The 14,126-nt window shown below is 40.8% G+C and overlaps 1 protein-coding gene across 1 annotated transcript in view; it reads left to right on the forward strand.

Annotated features, from left to right (window-relative positions):
- HSPBP1 (HSPA (Hsp70) binding protein 1) overlaps positions 1-14,126 on the forward strand; it is a 33,618-nt gene that overhangs the window by 5,192 nt on the left and 14,300 nt on the right. The window contains exons 4-7 of the mRNA XM_034423226.3: positions 1,749-1,973; positions 3,133-3,288; positions 7,211-7,307; positions 9,148-9,259. Coding sequence (XP_034279117.1) covers positions 1,749-1,973; positions 3,133-3,288; positions 7,211-7,307; positions 9,148-9,259 — 590 coding nt within the window. The remainder of the gene's footprint in view (positions 1-1,748; positions 1,974-3,132; positions 3,289-7,210; positions 7,308-9,147; positions 9,260-14,126) is intronic.

Consider the following 14,126-nt stretch of genomic DNA (forward strand, 5'->3'; position numbering starts at 1 on the left):
GCGAAATACCCGGAGGTCGGAGATCTTACGCATTTCCGGGGGCAGTTCATTCCACAGGGTTGGGGTTCCCACAGAGAAGGCCCTCCCCCTAGGTGTCGCCAGCCGACATAATTTGGCCGATGGCACCCGGAGGAGACCCTCTCTGGGAGTGAACTGGCCGGTGGGAGGCTATTGGTGGCAGAAGTCGGTCTCGAAGGTACCCGGGACCTATGCCATGAAGCGCTTTAAAGGTGGTGACCAACACCTTGAATCGCATCCGGAAGACCACTGGGAGCCAGTGCGCGAAACACTTTGCGCAGGTGTGTAGGTAGCATGTGTGTTCACATTTGCGACTGATAGCGAAGGTAAGTGAATACCACCCCTGATCTGTTTGTGAGAAACATTGTTATTTGAACATAAGAGGTCCGTGCTGCAGTATTATTTTCTTGATTCCAACTCATATTTCAGGCAAAGGAGGCATATATCTTTCTAAAAGGAAGTTCTTTTATAGCACAGGGTTTCCCAACCTCGGCAACTTTAAGACATGTGGACTTCAACTCGGAGAATTCCCTCAGCCAGCACTTCCGGCTGAAGAATTCTAGGAGGTGAAGTCCACACGTCTTCTTAAAAGTTTGGGAAACGTTGACTGCAGCCAAGCCAAACTATTGCAAGATAAGGAATTAAAAACCAGCTGAGCTGAATAAAATTCTTGTCCTCCCCTCCCCACCATATAGTCTCTTGTCCAAGAAAAAAAAAAACTTTCATCATCACCTCCCAAAGAAAATGTAACAGAAGGCTTCAGTCAAAAGGGAGTAACTTTTGGAAAGCCAGCCCGTACACTGATTTTATGGCTACAGGGATTATGACCATGTTGCTAATGCAAATTGAGAAGGCCTATTTGGGAAAGGAATTTTTAAAGGGATGGATTTTTCATGGTTTTACATATACAAAATCAAATCAAAGGCCTGTTTTTGTTTTATTTCTGAGAAATTGCACTTTGTAGTTGGGCAATTTGGGGCAGTATAATCTGGGTGGACTTCAAAGGACTTTGGGATGGGAAGTACACATGGGTGCAATTCATTGATTGACAGGTATAATCCTTAATATGTAAAATATGTTAGTGGAAATCACTGAAGAATCACAAAAGTAAAACTACAGATTCCCACAATTCTCAGCATAGGCATATTTACTGTGGAATTCTGGGAGTTGGAGTCCACATATTTGGAGGTCATTCAAGTTGAGAAAGCAGTTATATCCTTACTCCTTGAGCCACAACAGAGTGATTAAGGCCAGGAGAAGTTAGCTGGTATTCTGCCAGTATCGCTGTAGACATTCCTCGAGTTATAACTGTAATCAGGCTCAGAATTACTGTTATAACTTATAACTTATAAATTATGTTTGTCTTTAAGCGACTGCCCTGATTTTACAACTTTTTTTGTGTGTCAGTGGTTAAGTGAATCACTATGGCTGTTCAGCAAATCTGAGATTATTAACAAACCAATTGTCAGCTTTTTTTTTTGCTAGAAACTGAAAGAAAACAGCAATTTCTGGCAAAAAATAATGCAAATTGTGGACACATGAACTTCAGACACTGCAAATGGCCATAAATGCAGTCTCGTTGCCGAGCACCAAAATGTGATCACGTGACTGGTTGTCAGAACTTTGTATTCAGGTCATAAATGCATTTTGGTGGGCCATCATAAGTTTGAACTATTGCTAAGTGATTGGTAGTACAAGGACTACCTGTACAGTTTTCAATCATCTTCCAGATTTCTGCAAACTGGAGGGCATGCGGTTGTTGGCCCACCGATACTTGGAACATGAAGAGCAGGAACTGCGATGGCGAGCTGCCCATCTGGTGGGCACCTGTGCCCAGAATGTACCCAAGGTTCAAGAGCAGGCCCTGGCACTGGGCTGCATGAGGAAGCTGCTGCGGCTGCTGGATCATGACCCCAACGAGGCTGTTCGGATCAAGGCGCTCTTTGCCATTTCTTGTGAGTGGGAGACAGTTGCTGCTTAGTGAATGGAGAGCCAAGCTGAAAGGAGATTTATCCCAGTATTGCTGTTAGCTGTGCAACAGGGGAAGAAAGAAATCTAGTGTTTTTATTTACATAGACAACAGTAAAACAGAGGTGGGTGGTTAAGAAATATGAAGTATGTATGTATGTTGTGCATGCATGCATGTATGTAAATACCAAGCAAGCAAGCAAGCAGTGGAACCATTTACGATAGGGAAAAGGAGGAGGAAGTTTCGTTGTTTCCATAGCACCACTTTCCTGATCCGTTAGGAAACCATCCAGTTGTTTCAACTTTTTAAAATATGATTAGGGTTATTATCACTTTAACACTTGGGATATTAATCAGTCTGGCGTTATCCTCCACATGAGTGTGGCAAAGCTTATGGCGTTTTTGCATCCTGTGGGTTCTAACCAACATAATAACAGAAAGGGGCTGTGGAGTTACAGTTCAAAACATCATCTGGAGATAAAGGGCTTTCTTATCTTAAACTTCGTTTTCTGTTCTTTTCTTCTTTCCAAGACACTGTCAAAAGCAGCGCTCTAAAACCAGGCAGCAAAAATCAAAGCACCACACACACTCCGTGAGAATGTTGTTGATTTCAAATTGCCTCTTGTGCTTATGCCTGAACAGAAGCACAGGATGCTGTGATACTAAGATACCCTGGCCTATTGGAGTTTTCTTGGAACAAACCATTATTAGATGCCTGGAGCAAACTTGTAATGTACAGCTCAGGAACCCAAATTTGTCATTTGAAAATCATGTTTTTGACAGTGGAATTTATATTAGATATTGGGGGTTAATTCTAATGTTAAAACTAGTTGCAGGAAAATATGGCCTGAAGGTGATAGGTGAGCAGGAGTGAATACTAGGGTTTTGGATAATTGTATAGTATCATGGCTGTTCTGGCATTTAATGAATGTTGTAAGATACAGTTATTGAGCCTGATTCGTGGGTAATAGCATTCTTGGTTATACTGTCAGGATGAAATAAGTGGATGGGATGTGAATCTTGAACTGGGTTGGGAACTGCATAGAGTCATTCAGATCTTGGTCCTTCATTGTTCAGTCAACTGATTGTTCAGTCTGCATTTCTTCATTCTCACCTTTTTTTCTTCATATTTCCTTCTTCTACCAGGCTTAGTAAGAGCCCAAGAAGCTGGCCTACAGCAATTCTTACGCCTTGATGGCTTCTCTGTGCTCATGAGGGCCATGCAGAGTAATGTACAGAAACTGAAGGTGAAATCGGCCTTCCTCCTCCAGAATCTTCTCATAAGCCACCCAGAACACAAAGGTCAGAGTCTTTTTCTAAGGGTATATGGGTGAAAAAGAGCAGGGAGGGAGTTGCTGTCCTTCGTGGGGTTTTGCTATGTGTCCGGTTGACCCCCCCACATCCTGGACATAAATTGTTTCAACTTCTAACCTCAAAACGAAGCTATAGAGCACTGCTCACCAGAACAACTAGACACAAGGACAGTTTTTTCCCGAATGCCATCATTCTGCTTAACAATTAATTTCACAACACTGTCAAATAATTTACTAAGACTGCATTACTATTATTCTTCTCTTCCTTACTAGTATCTATCTCTTTCCATTTATTACTATAACCATGTTTCTTGTATCTTTCAATTTATATTGTTTTCATTTGTTTCCTAGTATGATTTGATAGCTTATTAGTAACCTTGACTATCACTAAGTGTTGTATCCTTTTATTCTTAATGAATGTATTTTATTCTCCTTATGCACACTGAGAGCATATACACCAAAGACAAATTCCTTGTGACTCCAATCACACTTGGCCAATAAAGAATTCTATTTTAGGAATCATGTCAATCTAACCAGCCTTTAAATATTTAATTCTTTATTGTCTCTTTCGTGATCTCTTTAACCTACCTGTCTGAAATCTGGCTTTGCTGGTCTGTGTTTTTTTATGGTCATGATTGTTGAAAGCTTCTTATTCTGATAGGCCCATAGTTTCTGATCAGGATTGCTCCCCCCAATAAAATCAGCCATCCTGAGAGAATCAGACCTTCACTCTTGGTGAGAATAAAGTCTGTTGTACTTCCTTTGGATCTTGTAACCTACGTTTCTTCCTGGAACAAACCGGCATCTTTAAGGTTATTGGCAATCCTCATTTAGTGACTGCCTCATTTAGCAACCATTCACAGTTACGACAGTGATGAAAAAGTTACGACCAATCCTCACATTTATAACCTTTGCAGTCTGTAAAGCAAAGGAAAGCTGAAGATCATAAACGCAGTCAGGGTTTCACTTAGCAATCACTTCATTCAGTGGTCATAGTTATGATCGCTAAATGAGGGCTGTCTGTATTTCTATCATACACAGAAATTACTGTATTTTTCAAAGTATAAGATGCACCTTAGTTTTGGGGGAGGAAAATAAGAAAAAAAAAAATTCTGCCTCTACCTACAAGCATCCATCGGTATTCATCTGGCTAGCGTCCTTAGCAAACAGCCTGGTCAGCTTCACCATATTAGCCTGATTCAGCACGAGCAGCTGATTGGCGGGTGGATCGCCTCCTGGAATACCCCCAATCAGCTGTTCCCAGAGGTGAACTTTAGCAACAGGTTTGCTGGTTGTGAGCGCGCACACACCTCATTGGAGCAGATACGCAGCTTCAAAAATGCAGCTGATCGCCGCAGGGCACTCCAGTGAGTACAGCAGGGTAAGCACGGAACCGGTCCGACAAGGCAGCAGCTGTTCCGGGTTGCCATTTTGGCCTCTGTGCCTTGCTTTTTCACCCTCCGAAAGCTCCATTTGAGAGGCTGCCTTTGCAAAGAGAAGCTCCTTTGCAAACAGACCTTTTGGAGGCTGTTAGAGAGGCTACGTTTGCAGCCTCCAAAAGCTCCGTTTGAGAAAACGCGGGGAGGCCAAAGGGTGAGGCCGGTGGGTGGGCAGGGCTACATTCGGTATATAAAACGCATCCAAATTTTCACCCTCTTTTAGTGGGGGGAAGTGTGTCTTATACTCCGAAAAATATGGTACCTTGTGAAGATCTAGAGCCCTGCTAGCAGTTGTTGGATACATGAGGACAGGGGTGTCAAACTCAAGTTTCATTGAGGGCTGCATCAGGATTGTGTTTGACCGGGGGGGGGGCAGCTCAACTCATGTCGTGGGGGCACCTGTGGTGGCCAAGTGCTAAGGCATGACTTCCCTCAGACCCTCACTCACTCTCATTATAATCTTCTTTCCGTCCGTCTGTCCGTCCGTCTTTTTTCTTCCCTCTTCATTCTTCTTTCTTCCCCTCTTTCCTTATTTTTCTTTTAATATTTTTTAAATTTTTACTGTATAAAGAAAGAGCAACAGTTTCAATGTCTATATAAACGGTGTTGTCTGGTTAGTTAGTTTGAGCAATAGTCATAATAATAATAATGTTCATTAGTACCCTGTTTCCCCCCAAAATAAGACATCCCCTGATAATAAACCCAATCGGGCTTCTGGCAATAAGGCCAAGCACTTATTTTAGGGTTCAAAAAAATATAAGACAGGGTCTTATTTTTTGGGAAACACAGTAGTGATCATATAATAACAGTATTTTCTCAACATAATATTAATACTTAATTGTTAATACTAAATCAAATTAATAATAAACATACAATAAACCCTCATGGTAAAATTAACCCTTCTCTTATAATTTTAAATGTTCTAACTTCTGTTTCTGTTTATCCATTGATAAAACGAATCCCATGTTTCAAAATATTCCATATCTTCCTTCTCTTTAATTTCAAGTGTTAATCTATCCATTTCTGCACATTCTAGTACTTTTTTAATTATCTTCTCATCTGCAGGAATCTTCACACCTTTCCAATGTTATGCAAATACAATTCTAGCCGCTGTTATCACATGTCATATTAGATACATAGTTCCTTTATTACATTTTTCTGGTATAATCTCCAACAGAAATATTTCTGGTTTTAGATCTATATGTTCCTTTCCTTATTTTTTTTCTTCCTGCAGCCATCTGCCAGCGAAAATGGGACCTGGGAGGGCTGTGTGCGGCCCTCACGAGCTCCGTTTTCGCTGGCAGAGGCATCGCGGGCCTGTCCTTTGCTGTTTCCAGGTTGGCCCCATGGGCCAGATCTAAGCATCCCGCTGGTCGGATCTGGCCCGCGGGCCTTGAGTTTGACACCCCTGCATTAGGAAGTCCTCCTGCTGTTCCAAACTAATGTGAGTCATCATTTTCAATATTCCTTCACATTTTATTCCTTTGCTCTCCAGCATCGTCAAGAATGGTATACATAGAATCAGATATTCCTTTGTCTCCTCACTGCAATTAGTAGAGTAGTGTAGGCTCAGCGATAGAAGGAGACTGATTCACATCAGAGTCGGTGAATTCCATGACCAAATAGTTCTGATCTTTTGTCTCATCGAAGTTTTAATAATCACATTTTGCTTGTATGATGCTGACGCCGGTGAACCTGAGACTTAAAGTTAACATTTTGACTTGGTTCACTAAACCTGATTCACTTAATCCCTGCTTTCATAGTAACTAGTTAGGATCACATACGAAAACTCGGTAGCCATTGGACGGCAGCAGCCAACCAACAAGGAGGCTGCTGATAGGGTTCCATTGCAAAGGGCCCCACCCCTTGCCCTAAGAATGACTGCAAATCAGACCTGGTGATTAGCCACCTACTTGTCCAGTGTTGGCTTGTGAGCCATATAAAAAGAGGTACAGATAGACCTCGACAACCACAGTTGAGCCCAAAATTTCCATTGCTAAGAAAAGCAGTTGTTAAAGTCAGTTGCACCCCATTTTACAACCTTTTTTTGCCACAGTTTTGAAGCAAATTACTGCAGTTGTTGAGTGAATCATATGGTCATTAACCAAATCTGGCTTGCACCACTGACTTTGCTTGTCTGAAGCCTGCTGGGATCACATGACCTGGGATAGTGATGATCACATGACCTGGGATAGTGCAACTGTCTATGGCCATTCATACCTCCCAGTTGCCAAGTGCCTGAATTTTGATCATGTGTTCATGATCAACAGTTGTGTGAAAGATGGCCATGTCACTTTTTTCAGGGCCGTTGTAATTTTGAACAGTCACTAAGCAAATGGTTGTATGTTGAGGACTACCTATATTGGACCAGATTTGGCCTCTTATCCATAGCAGAGTTTGTTGACCTTTGCTATAAAGGAGCCTTTACTTTCATTTCAGGAGTTAACACCTTTTGCATTTTTCTCCCTGCAGAGACTCTCTGTTCCATGGGCATGGTTCAGCAACTGGTGGCTCTGGTCCAATCTGAACACAGTACCTTCCATGAGCACGTCCTGGGAGCCCTGTGCAGGTATCAACAGGAGTGAATTTCAGAGAATTAGAAGTGGGATTTGGATGTGGGGAAAATGTCCCTTGAAGAACAGGTGAAGGACTATCTGTGTAAAAGATGTAGCTCAAGGAAGAGGAGGATACCCCCCACAAAAAGGAAGAGGAGGATACACCCCCCCCCCCAAAAAAGCCAGGATAACATTAAAAGAGCTGCAGAAGACTCTCGTCACCAGTTATTATGGTGATCACTATCAGGGAGAACCACTGAGATTTGCCAAACTCTGGATATTGCTCTAATCATTATTTACAATCTTGGGAACTTTAAAATGTGGGGACTTCAATTCAGATTGCTGGCTGGTGAATTCTGGAAATTGAGGTCCACACTTCTTAAAGTTGCCAGGTTTGAAAAGTACTGCTCTAAATAATGAAACTTAAGCAGTTTATGGACTGCTGAGAACTAAATTATTTTTATTGTTTGAAAAAACGTTAGCATTTGAATGGTAGTATATTTTTTTGTATTGTAAGCCACTCACTCATTGACTTGAGACTGGGAGGCTCTAGAAATTGAATGGATAAATTCATTCATTCATTCATTCATTTATATTCCGCTTTTGTTATTTTTACAAATAACTCAAGGCAGCTAATATATACATTATACTTTCCGCCTCCCATTTTTCCCACAACAGCAACAATCCTGTGAGGTGGGTTGTGTTGAGAGAGAGTGACTGTCTCAAAGTCACCCACCTGGCGCTCATGGCTAATGGGGACTTGAATTCACGGTGTCTCGCTTTCTAACCTAGTGCTTTCACCACTAGACCCAACTGGCTCTATTTAAATTTATTATAGCTGCACACACTACCGGACACTGGATGGCTTACAAATGCAATACATACATACATACATACATACATACATGCATACAGTTAAAACATGCAATGATGCAATTATAAAATATTGCTTATAATTTGAGTAGGGAAGGCACTATGATTGCTGAATGGCTGGCAGAAACAATGAATAGAAGCAGTTCTTTCTCCATTCTTTGAGGCCATGATTGTGTTTGTTAATTTATTATATGGATATTAGTTTTTTTTCCCCAAGATTAGCTCACAGGGATCTTTCATTTTGTTAAGATTATTTTACAAAGGATCTGCTAAATGCAACAGTTAATGAATAATATGAATATGTAACTGTGTCCTTGGTGGTTTTTTGGGGTTCCAAATTTCATTTTAAATAAAACTTTTTGGCTGGCCTAGCCCTGCTAGATTACAAGCCTTCTGAGCCACCCTGAGATTTGACTGGCTCCGATCCTGTTAAACTTTCAAGAAGACTTCAAAGAAGTGGCTATTCCCTCAGTCATCTGGGCCAGGATGTTAGAGAAGCTCATCCTGGAAAGTTGAATACATGTTGATGAGCCCTGACTGTTTTTTATTTCAAGTTTTGTTTTTATCATTGTACACTGCCCAGACTCAAATTTTTCCAAGTTGGCGGGTCATATGAAGCCATAAATAAATAAATAAATAAATGGCTAAATAAAACCAAAAACATTTAGTTACCTCCCAGCTAACAAAAAGTATGGCTTCTTATCCATGTCTGTACTATACAGGTATATGATCAATGCAACTTGCATATAACCAATATACACCATGATATGTTGTATTCCTTTCTCTGTTTTTCTTCTTGTTTCTTTTACTCTTTTTTTCCCTTTGTTATCTTTTACTAAATGAATAAAGGAAACCCAATTTTCTTTTTTCTATTCTTTCTTTCTTTTTTAAAGAAATTGTTAACTTTCCATTTGCCCACCTCTAAACTTTGCTTATTTCTTTCCCTCTTATTTGACTGGTATGCCATCTCGAACTTTCCAGTCTGGTAACAGATTTCCCCCAAGGTGTGCAAGAGTGTCAAGAGCCAGAATTAGCACTGGAGGAACTGCTAAAGGAACGCTGTCAGTTGCTTAGGAATCAAGAAGAATTCCAGGTAGGCCTGAATCAGTAGATTACTTCTACTGTCCCCTCCACTTTTTCAGGTACCTGATACTGTTCTTGTGTTCAAGAAAGACTTGTCTCCATTATTTTTTAGTATCTTGAGAAATATTTTGATAAGAGTGGTAAAGTGGAATAAGGTGATGTGGGCCAGAAAGATGGTTTTTCAAGAAAAGGGGAGGGGGTAGCCTGGGGACATCTACGAAAAAGAAAGAAGAAAACATAAACATCTATACCAGATTGAAAATTATGAAGGCAACAAGTTCCAGGGGAAGTATAATGAAAATGGAACTGACAACTGCAGCAAAGACAGTGAAATCGGGGGCATATATATATTTAATAATTTATTTATTTTTTAAATAGAAGACCAAAGAATAGGAACCTCAAAACCACTTTGGATAAGGATAGGACAGGAACAGGACAGAATAGAATAACAGAGTTGGAAAGAATCTTGGAGGTCTTCTAGTCCAACTCCCTACTCAGGCAGGAAATCCTATACCATTTCAGACAAATGGTTGTCCGATCTCTTCTTAACAACTTCCAATGTTGGAGCACCCTTCTTGGAGGCAAGCTGTTCCACTGATTAATTGTTCTAACTGTCAAGAAGTTTCTCCTTAGTTCTAGGTTGCTTCTCTCCTGGATTACTTTCCATCCATTGCTTCTTGTCCTGCCCTCAGGTGCTTTGGAGAATAAACATGTGATTGCCCACATGTCCTCTGGATGGTTGCCTCCTGTGAGGGAACTGCAGGACAGTGGTTTTCTATGGGTTTGAATGTTGAGAGACACAGGGATCAGCCATCTTGCTCACAACTGTCACAGAGCCTTTTAAAGAACACTAAGTTTGCAAGTCTCACTTTTTAACCACTTTTAGAAATTGGTTATTAACCATTGTAAAGCTATTAGAGACCTTGGAATAACAAGGACCTTTGAAAAGTTATAAACATAAGGACTTAAAAGATTTTGAAATGAACAGTAAAAGACTAAGAATTTGATCTAAGGAAGTTATAAATGAATTAAGGATTCAGATAAATTTGGAATATTGCTAAGATTTTGGAATTGACTATAAAAATAGTTTCTTGTGGGAAACACTTATTTCACTATTCTGGCTATTGTAAGTCATAACAAAGGTAAGTTAATTTAGGATTTTAGAAGCTGGACATCAGTTTAAAGGGGGATTAGAGATCTGAGCAGAAGGAAAAAATACAAGCTTGTTATTGATGTCAATTAATACTGGGGTTTACAAAATGACAAAAAACATAACATTAAGGAAACATTAAAGGAGATCTTTAAAGAATGAAGCCAGGCGTTAGTAAACATTACAATGTCAGTAATGATGTTCGATTCTGTGGATAGATTATATCCAGAAGATGTCAATAAGGAAATGACAGGTTTATAGCAAATGTTTTCTGACAAGACAGAAAGTATTAGAAGTAGAACTACAAATGACAAGCCAATCTGGAAAAAGGACCCTTTTTGGATATACAAAAGAAACTCCCTGATATTTGAAAATTTAGAAAGTAAATATAAATAGAGAATGACCTGGGAAATATTTTCTTACTAGATCTACAAAAGAAGCTTGTTAAACCCTTAAAAGAAATGTTGTGCAATGGGATAAAGAAAAATCGAAGAGAAATTAAATCCTATAACAATACTTGATTGAATTAGAGATTAAGATCATTAGAAGTAAAAGGAAGAAATATAAAGTTGTCTTAATTGATCAAGAGCCAGTTTGGTCTTGTGCATGGGTGTTCCACCTTTTGGCTTGCTTCAGTCACATTGAGTAAAGAGGAATTGTCTTGGAACAAATATAAAATGCATAATAAACTCAATGTACGTAAATCACATAATAATGTTAAAAATTTACGATCTTGTGGGGATGCATTATTAGCTCTCCAGGGCCACATGCAGCTCATGGGTCACAGGTTGGACACGCCTGGCCTAGTGGTTAAGGTACCAGGCTAGAAAGCAAGAGTCCATGAGTTCAATTCCCTCCCTAGCTAAGAAAGCCAGTTGGGTGACTGGGCCAGTCACTCACTCTCAGCCCAAAATAATCGCATAGGGTTCTTGTGGAGAAAATAGGAGGAGAAATGTGTATTGGAAATGTTTGCTGCCTTGAGTTATTTGTAAAAATAATAAAGGTGGGTTATAAAATCATAAAAACAAGACTTTTTTAAAAAACCATTCTAGCAATTCCTTCTGGACATTTTGCTGATCCCAGGACTGAAAAGTTTATGTTTTATGGATTTATTTATAGATATGAGATGGGATATGGGATGAAGAGATCTGTTTGTTCACTCTTAAAAGGAGTGAAAAGTTACTAAATTTGTTGATATTTGTTGTGATAAAGGTTGGATGCCACTACTTTATGTTTTTTTTCTTTCCTGTACTTTTTCTTCTTTTTCTTCTCCCTTCTCTTCCTTGAAGTTTAGTTTGTATTGTTTTTTTCTATTATAATCAAAATTCTTATTAAAATAATATTTTTTTAAAAAACGTGAAACCACACAGCTCTGCCTTACTGGCAAGGGCTGACTGCCAAGTTCCTGGATGCTGGTTTTTAAGCGTTAAAGCCTGCAACCTAGATTATTCCTGCAGCTCCTTCTCCTATCTGAATTGACCCATCCTGTTCAATCAAGCAGGGAAAGGCTACATATTAGGCTCTGAGAATAACCTGGAAGAACTGGAGGAAAAGCCACCGCCGAGGCAACGGTCAGATAAGGGGAATCTGAGTCCAAGGCAGGAATGGGATTTTTAAAAATGATTCAGATTTTACCTTCCCTATTTCTCTATAGGATAAGGGCAGAAAAAAGGGAGGCACATTCATAGTTGCAAGATTCTACAAGTAGTCCTTGGTTAATGGCCGTTCATTCAGCGACCATTTGAAATTATGAACAAGTAGTAGTTACACCTGATACCTCAGAAGTTACAACTGTTGGGCGCCCCTATGGTCACGTGAGCAAAATTTACATTTAACAATCGCACGGGCACTTCAGTTCCCTCCTACCCACCTATTCTCCCCCCACCCATTTCTCCCCTATTGGCCACCTTGCATCTGCCAGCTCTTTCAGCCTTGCTGCCCCTAGTTGCTCTTGCTATCTTCCTCCCACTGCTGATAATAGCAATAGCAATAGCACTTAGACTTATATACTGTATATTTCGGAGTATAAGACGCACCTTTTTCCCCCCTAAAAGGAGGTGAAAATTTAGGTGCGTCTTATACATCAAATGTAGCCCCTCCCACCCACTGGCCCCCCCACCCTTTGGCCTCCCAGCAGTTTACCTCCTTGCAGCAAGCAGCAAGAAGAAACAGCTCCTTTCAGCTTCAGCACAGTCTAATTAGCACAGGTTGATTGGATCGGCCTCCCGACTCTCAGGTGTTTTGCTCTTAGCTGTTTTGTGGGGGCATCTGCTGCTTGCTGCAAGGAGGTAAATTGCTGGGAACAGATTTTTTTTTCTTGTGCTAATCAAGCTATGCTGAAAACGAAAATGAAAGTAAAGCAGGCTATTTGCTGTTTGCTGCAACAAGGCAAAATTGCTGGGAGGCAGAGGCAGATTTCTTTTTCTTTTTTTGCTCACCAAAAAAAGGTAGGTGCGTCTTATAGTCCGGAGCGTCTTATACTCTGAAAAATACGGTACCGCTCCTTAACATACTGCTTTACAGCCCTCTCTAAGCAGTTTACAGAGTCAGTATATTGCCTCCAACAATATGGGTCTTCAATTTACCAACTTCAGAAGGATGGAAGGCTTGAGCCGGTCAGGATAGAACTCCTGGAGTAAACAATGAGTTAGTGAGTTAACATTCTCACCACTGTGCAACCACGGCTCCTGGCCTGACCCTTCACAAGGCAGCTGCTGGCTGTGCCAGGCCTTGTTCCCAAGGCTATATGAGGCCTTGTCCAAACTGTGTGAGGCCTTCTCATAAGACTTAGAAGCAGGTGGAGCAGAGCATAGGGCAGCAGCGCCAGCAGAGATGATGGGCAGGGCAGCTGAAAGAGCAGAGATGGGTGCAGTTTAAGAGGAGGAAGTTCCTTAGTTTACTGAGACTCAGAGCTGTGAGGCACCAAGCTAGGAATGTGTTGGATTAGGTCTGGTGGGTTTCAAAATTTTTTACTAACGGTTCTGTGGGTGTGGCTTGGTGGCCATGGCAGGGGAAGGATACGGTAAAATCTCCATTCCCTCCCCACTCCAGGGGAAGGACACTGTAAAATCTCCATTCCTTCCCGATCAGCTGGGACTCAGGAGGCAGAGAATAGACGGGGGCAGGGCCAGTCAGAGGTGGTATTTACTGGTTCTCTGAACTACTCATAATTTCCGCTACCGGTTCTCCAGAACTGGTCAGAACCTGCTGAAACCTACTTCTGGATTATGTGAGTCCTCGCCTAACAGCCGGGTGGCATTTGGTTAACAACAGCAACCAGGAGTGCTTGAGTTGCTGCCGCTAAATGATGCACTCATGTGACACTGAACTTTCTAACCGTGTTGCTTAGCGATGGAAATTTCCAATCCCAATTACATTAGTTAACTGAAGACTACCAGAGTAGCTTTAGTATTTATACCTTTGGGGTTGAAGTTGGGTCTGCCTTGGAATGGCAGTCTGTTGGTTATTCCCAACTTCCATGATGCAATCAGGCTTGAGCTAAGATACGCTGTTTTTTCATTATGACCCCAGATTGTATATTTGCATTTTGATGTAGTTCCATTGAGAGTTTCACATTGAGTGTGATTGATCTGCCATTGTAGTAATCTGGTGGTGTCCCAAAGGTGCTTTCTAGTGGTGGCAGGGTGGATTTGATTTAAATCGAGTTGATTTAAATCACAATTTAAATCATGATTTAAATCACTAGTAAAAAGGCTTGATTTAAATC

The sequence above is a fragment of the Pantherophis guttatus genome, chromosome 4, assembly GCF_059756535.1.
Source record: "Pantherophis guttatus breed Tessera chromosome 4, ASM5975653v1, whole genome shotgun sequence".
Taxonomy (NCBI): domain Eukaryota; kingdom Metazoa; phylum Chordata; class Lepidosauria; order Squamata; family Colubridae; genus Pantherophis; species Pantherophis guttatus.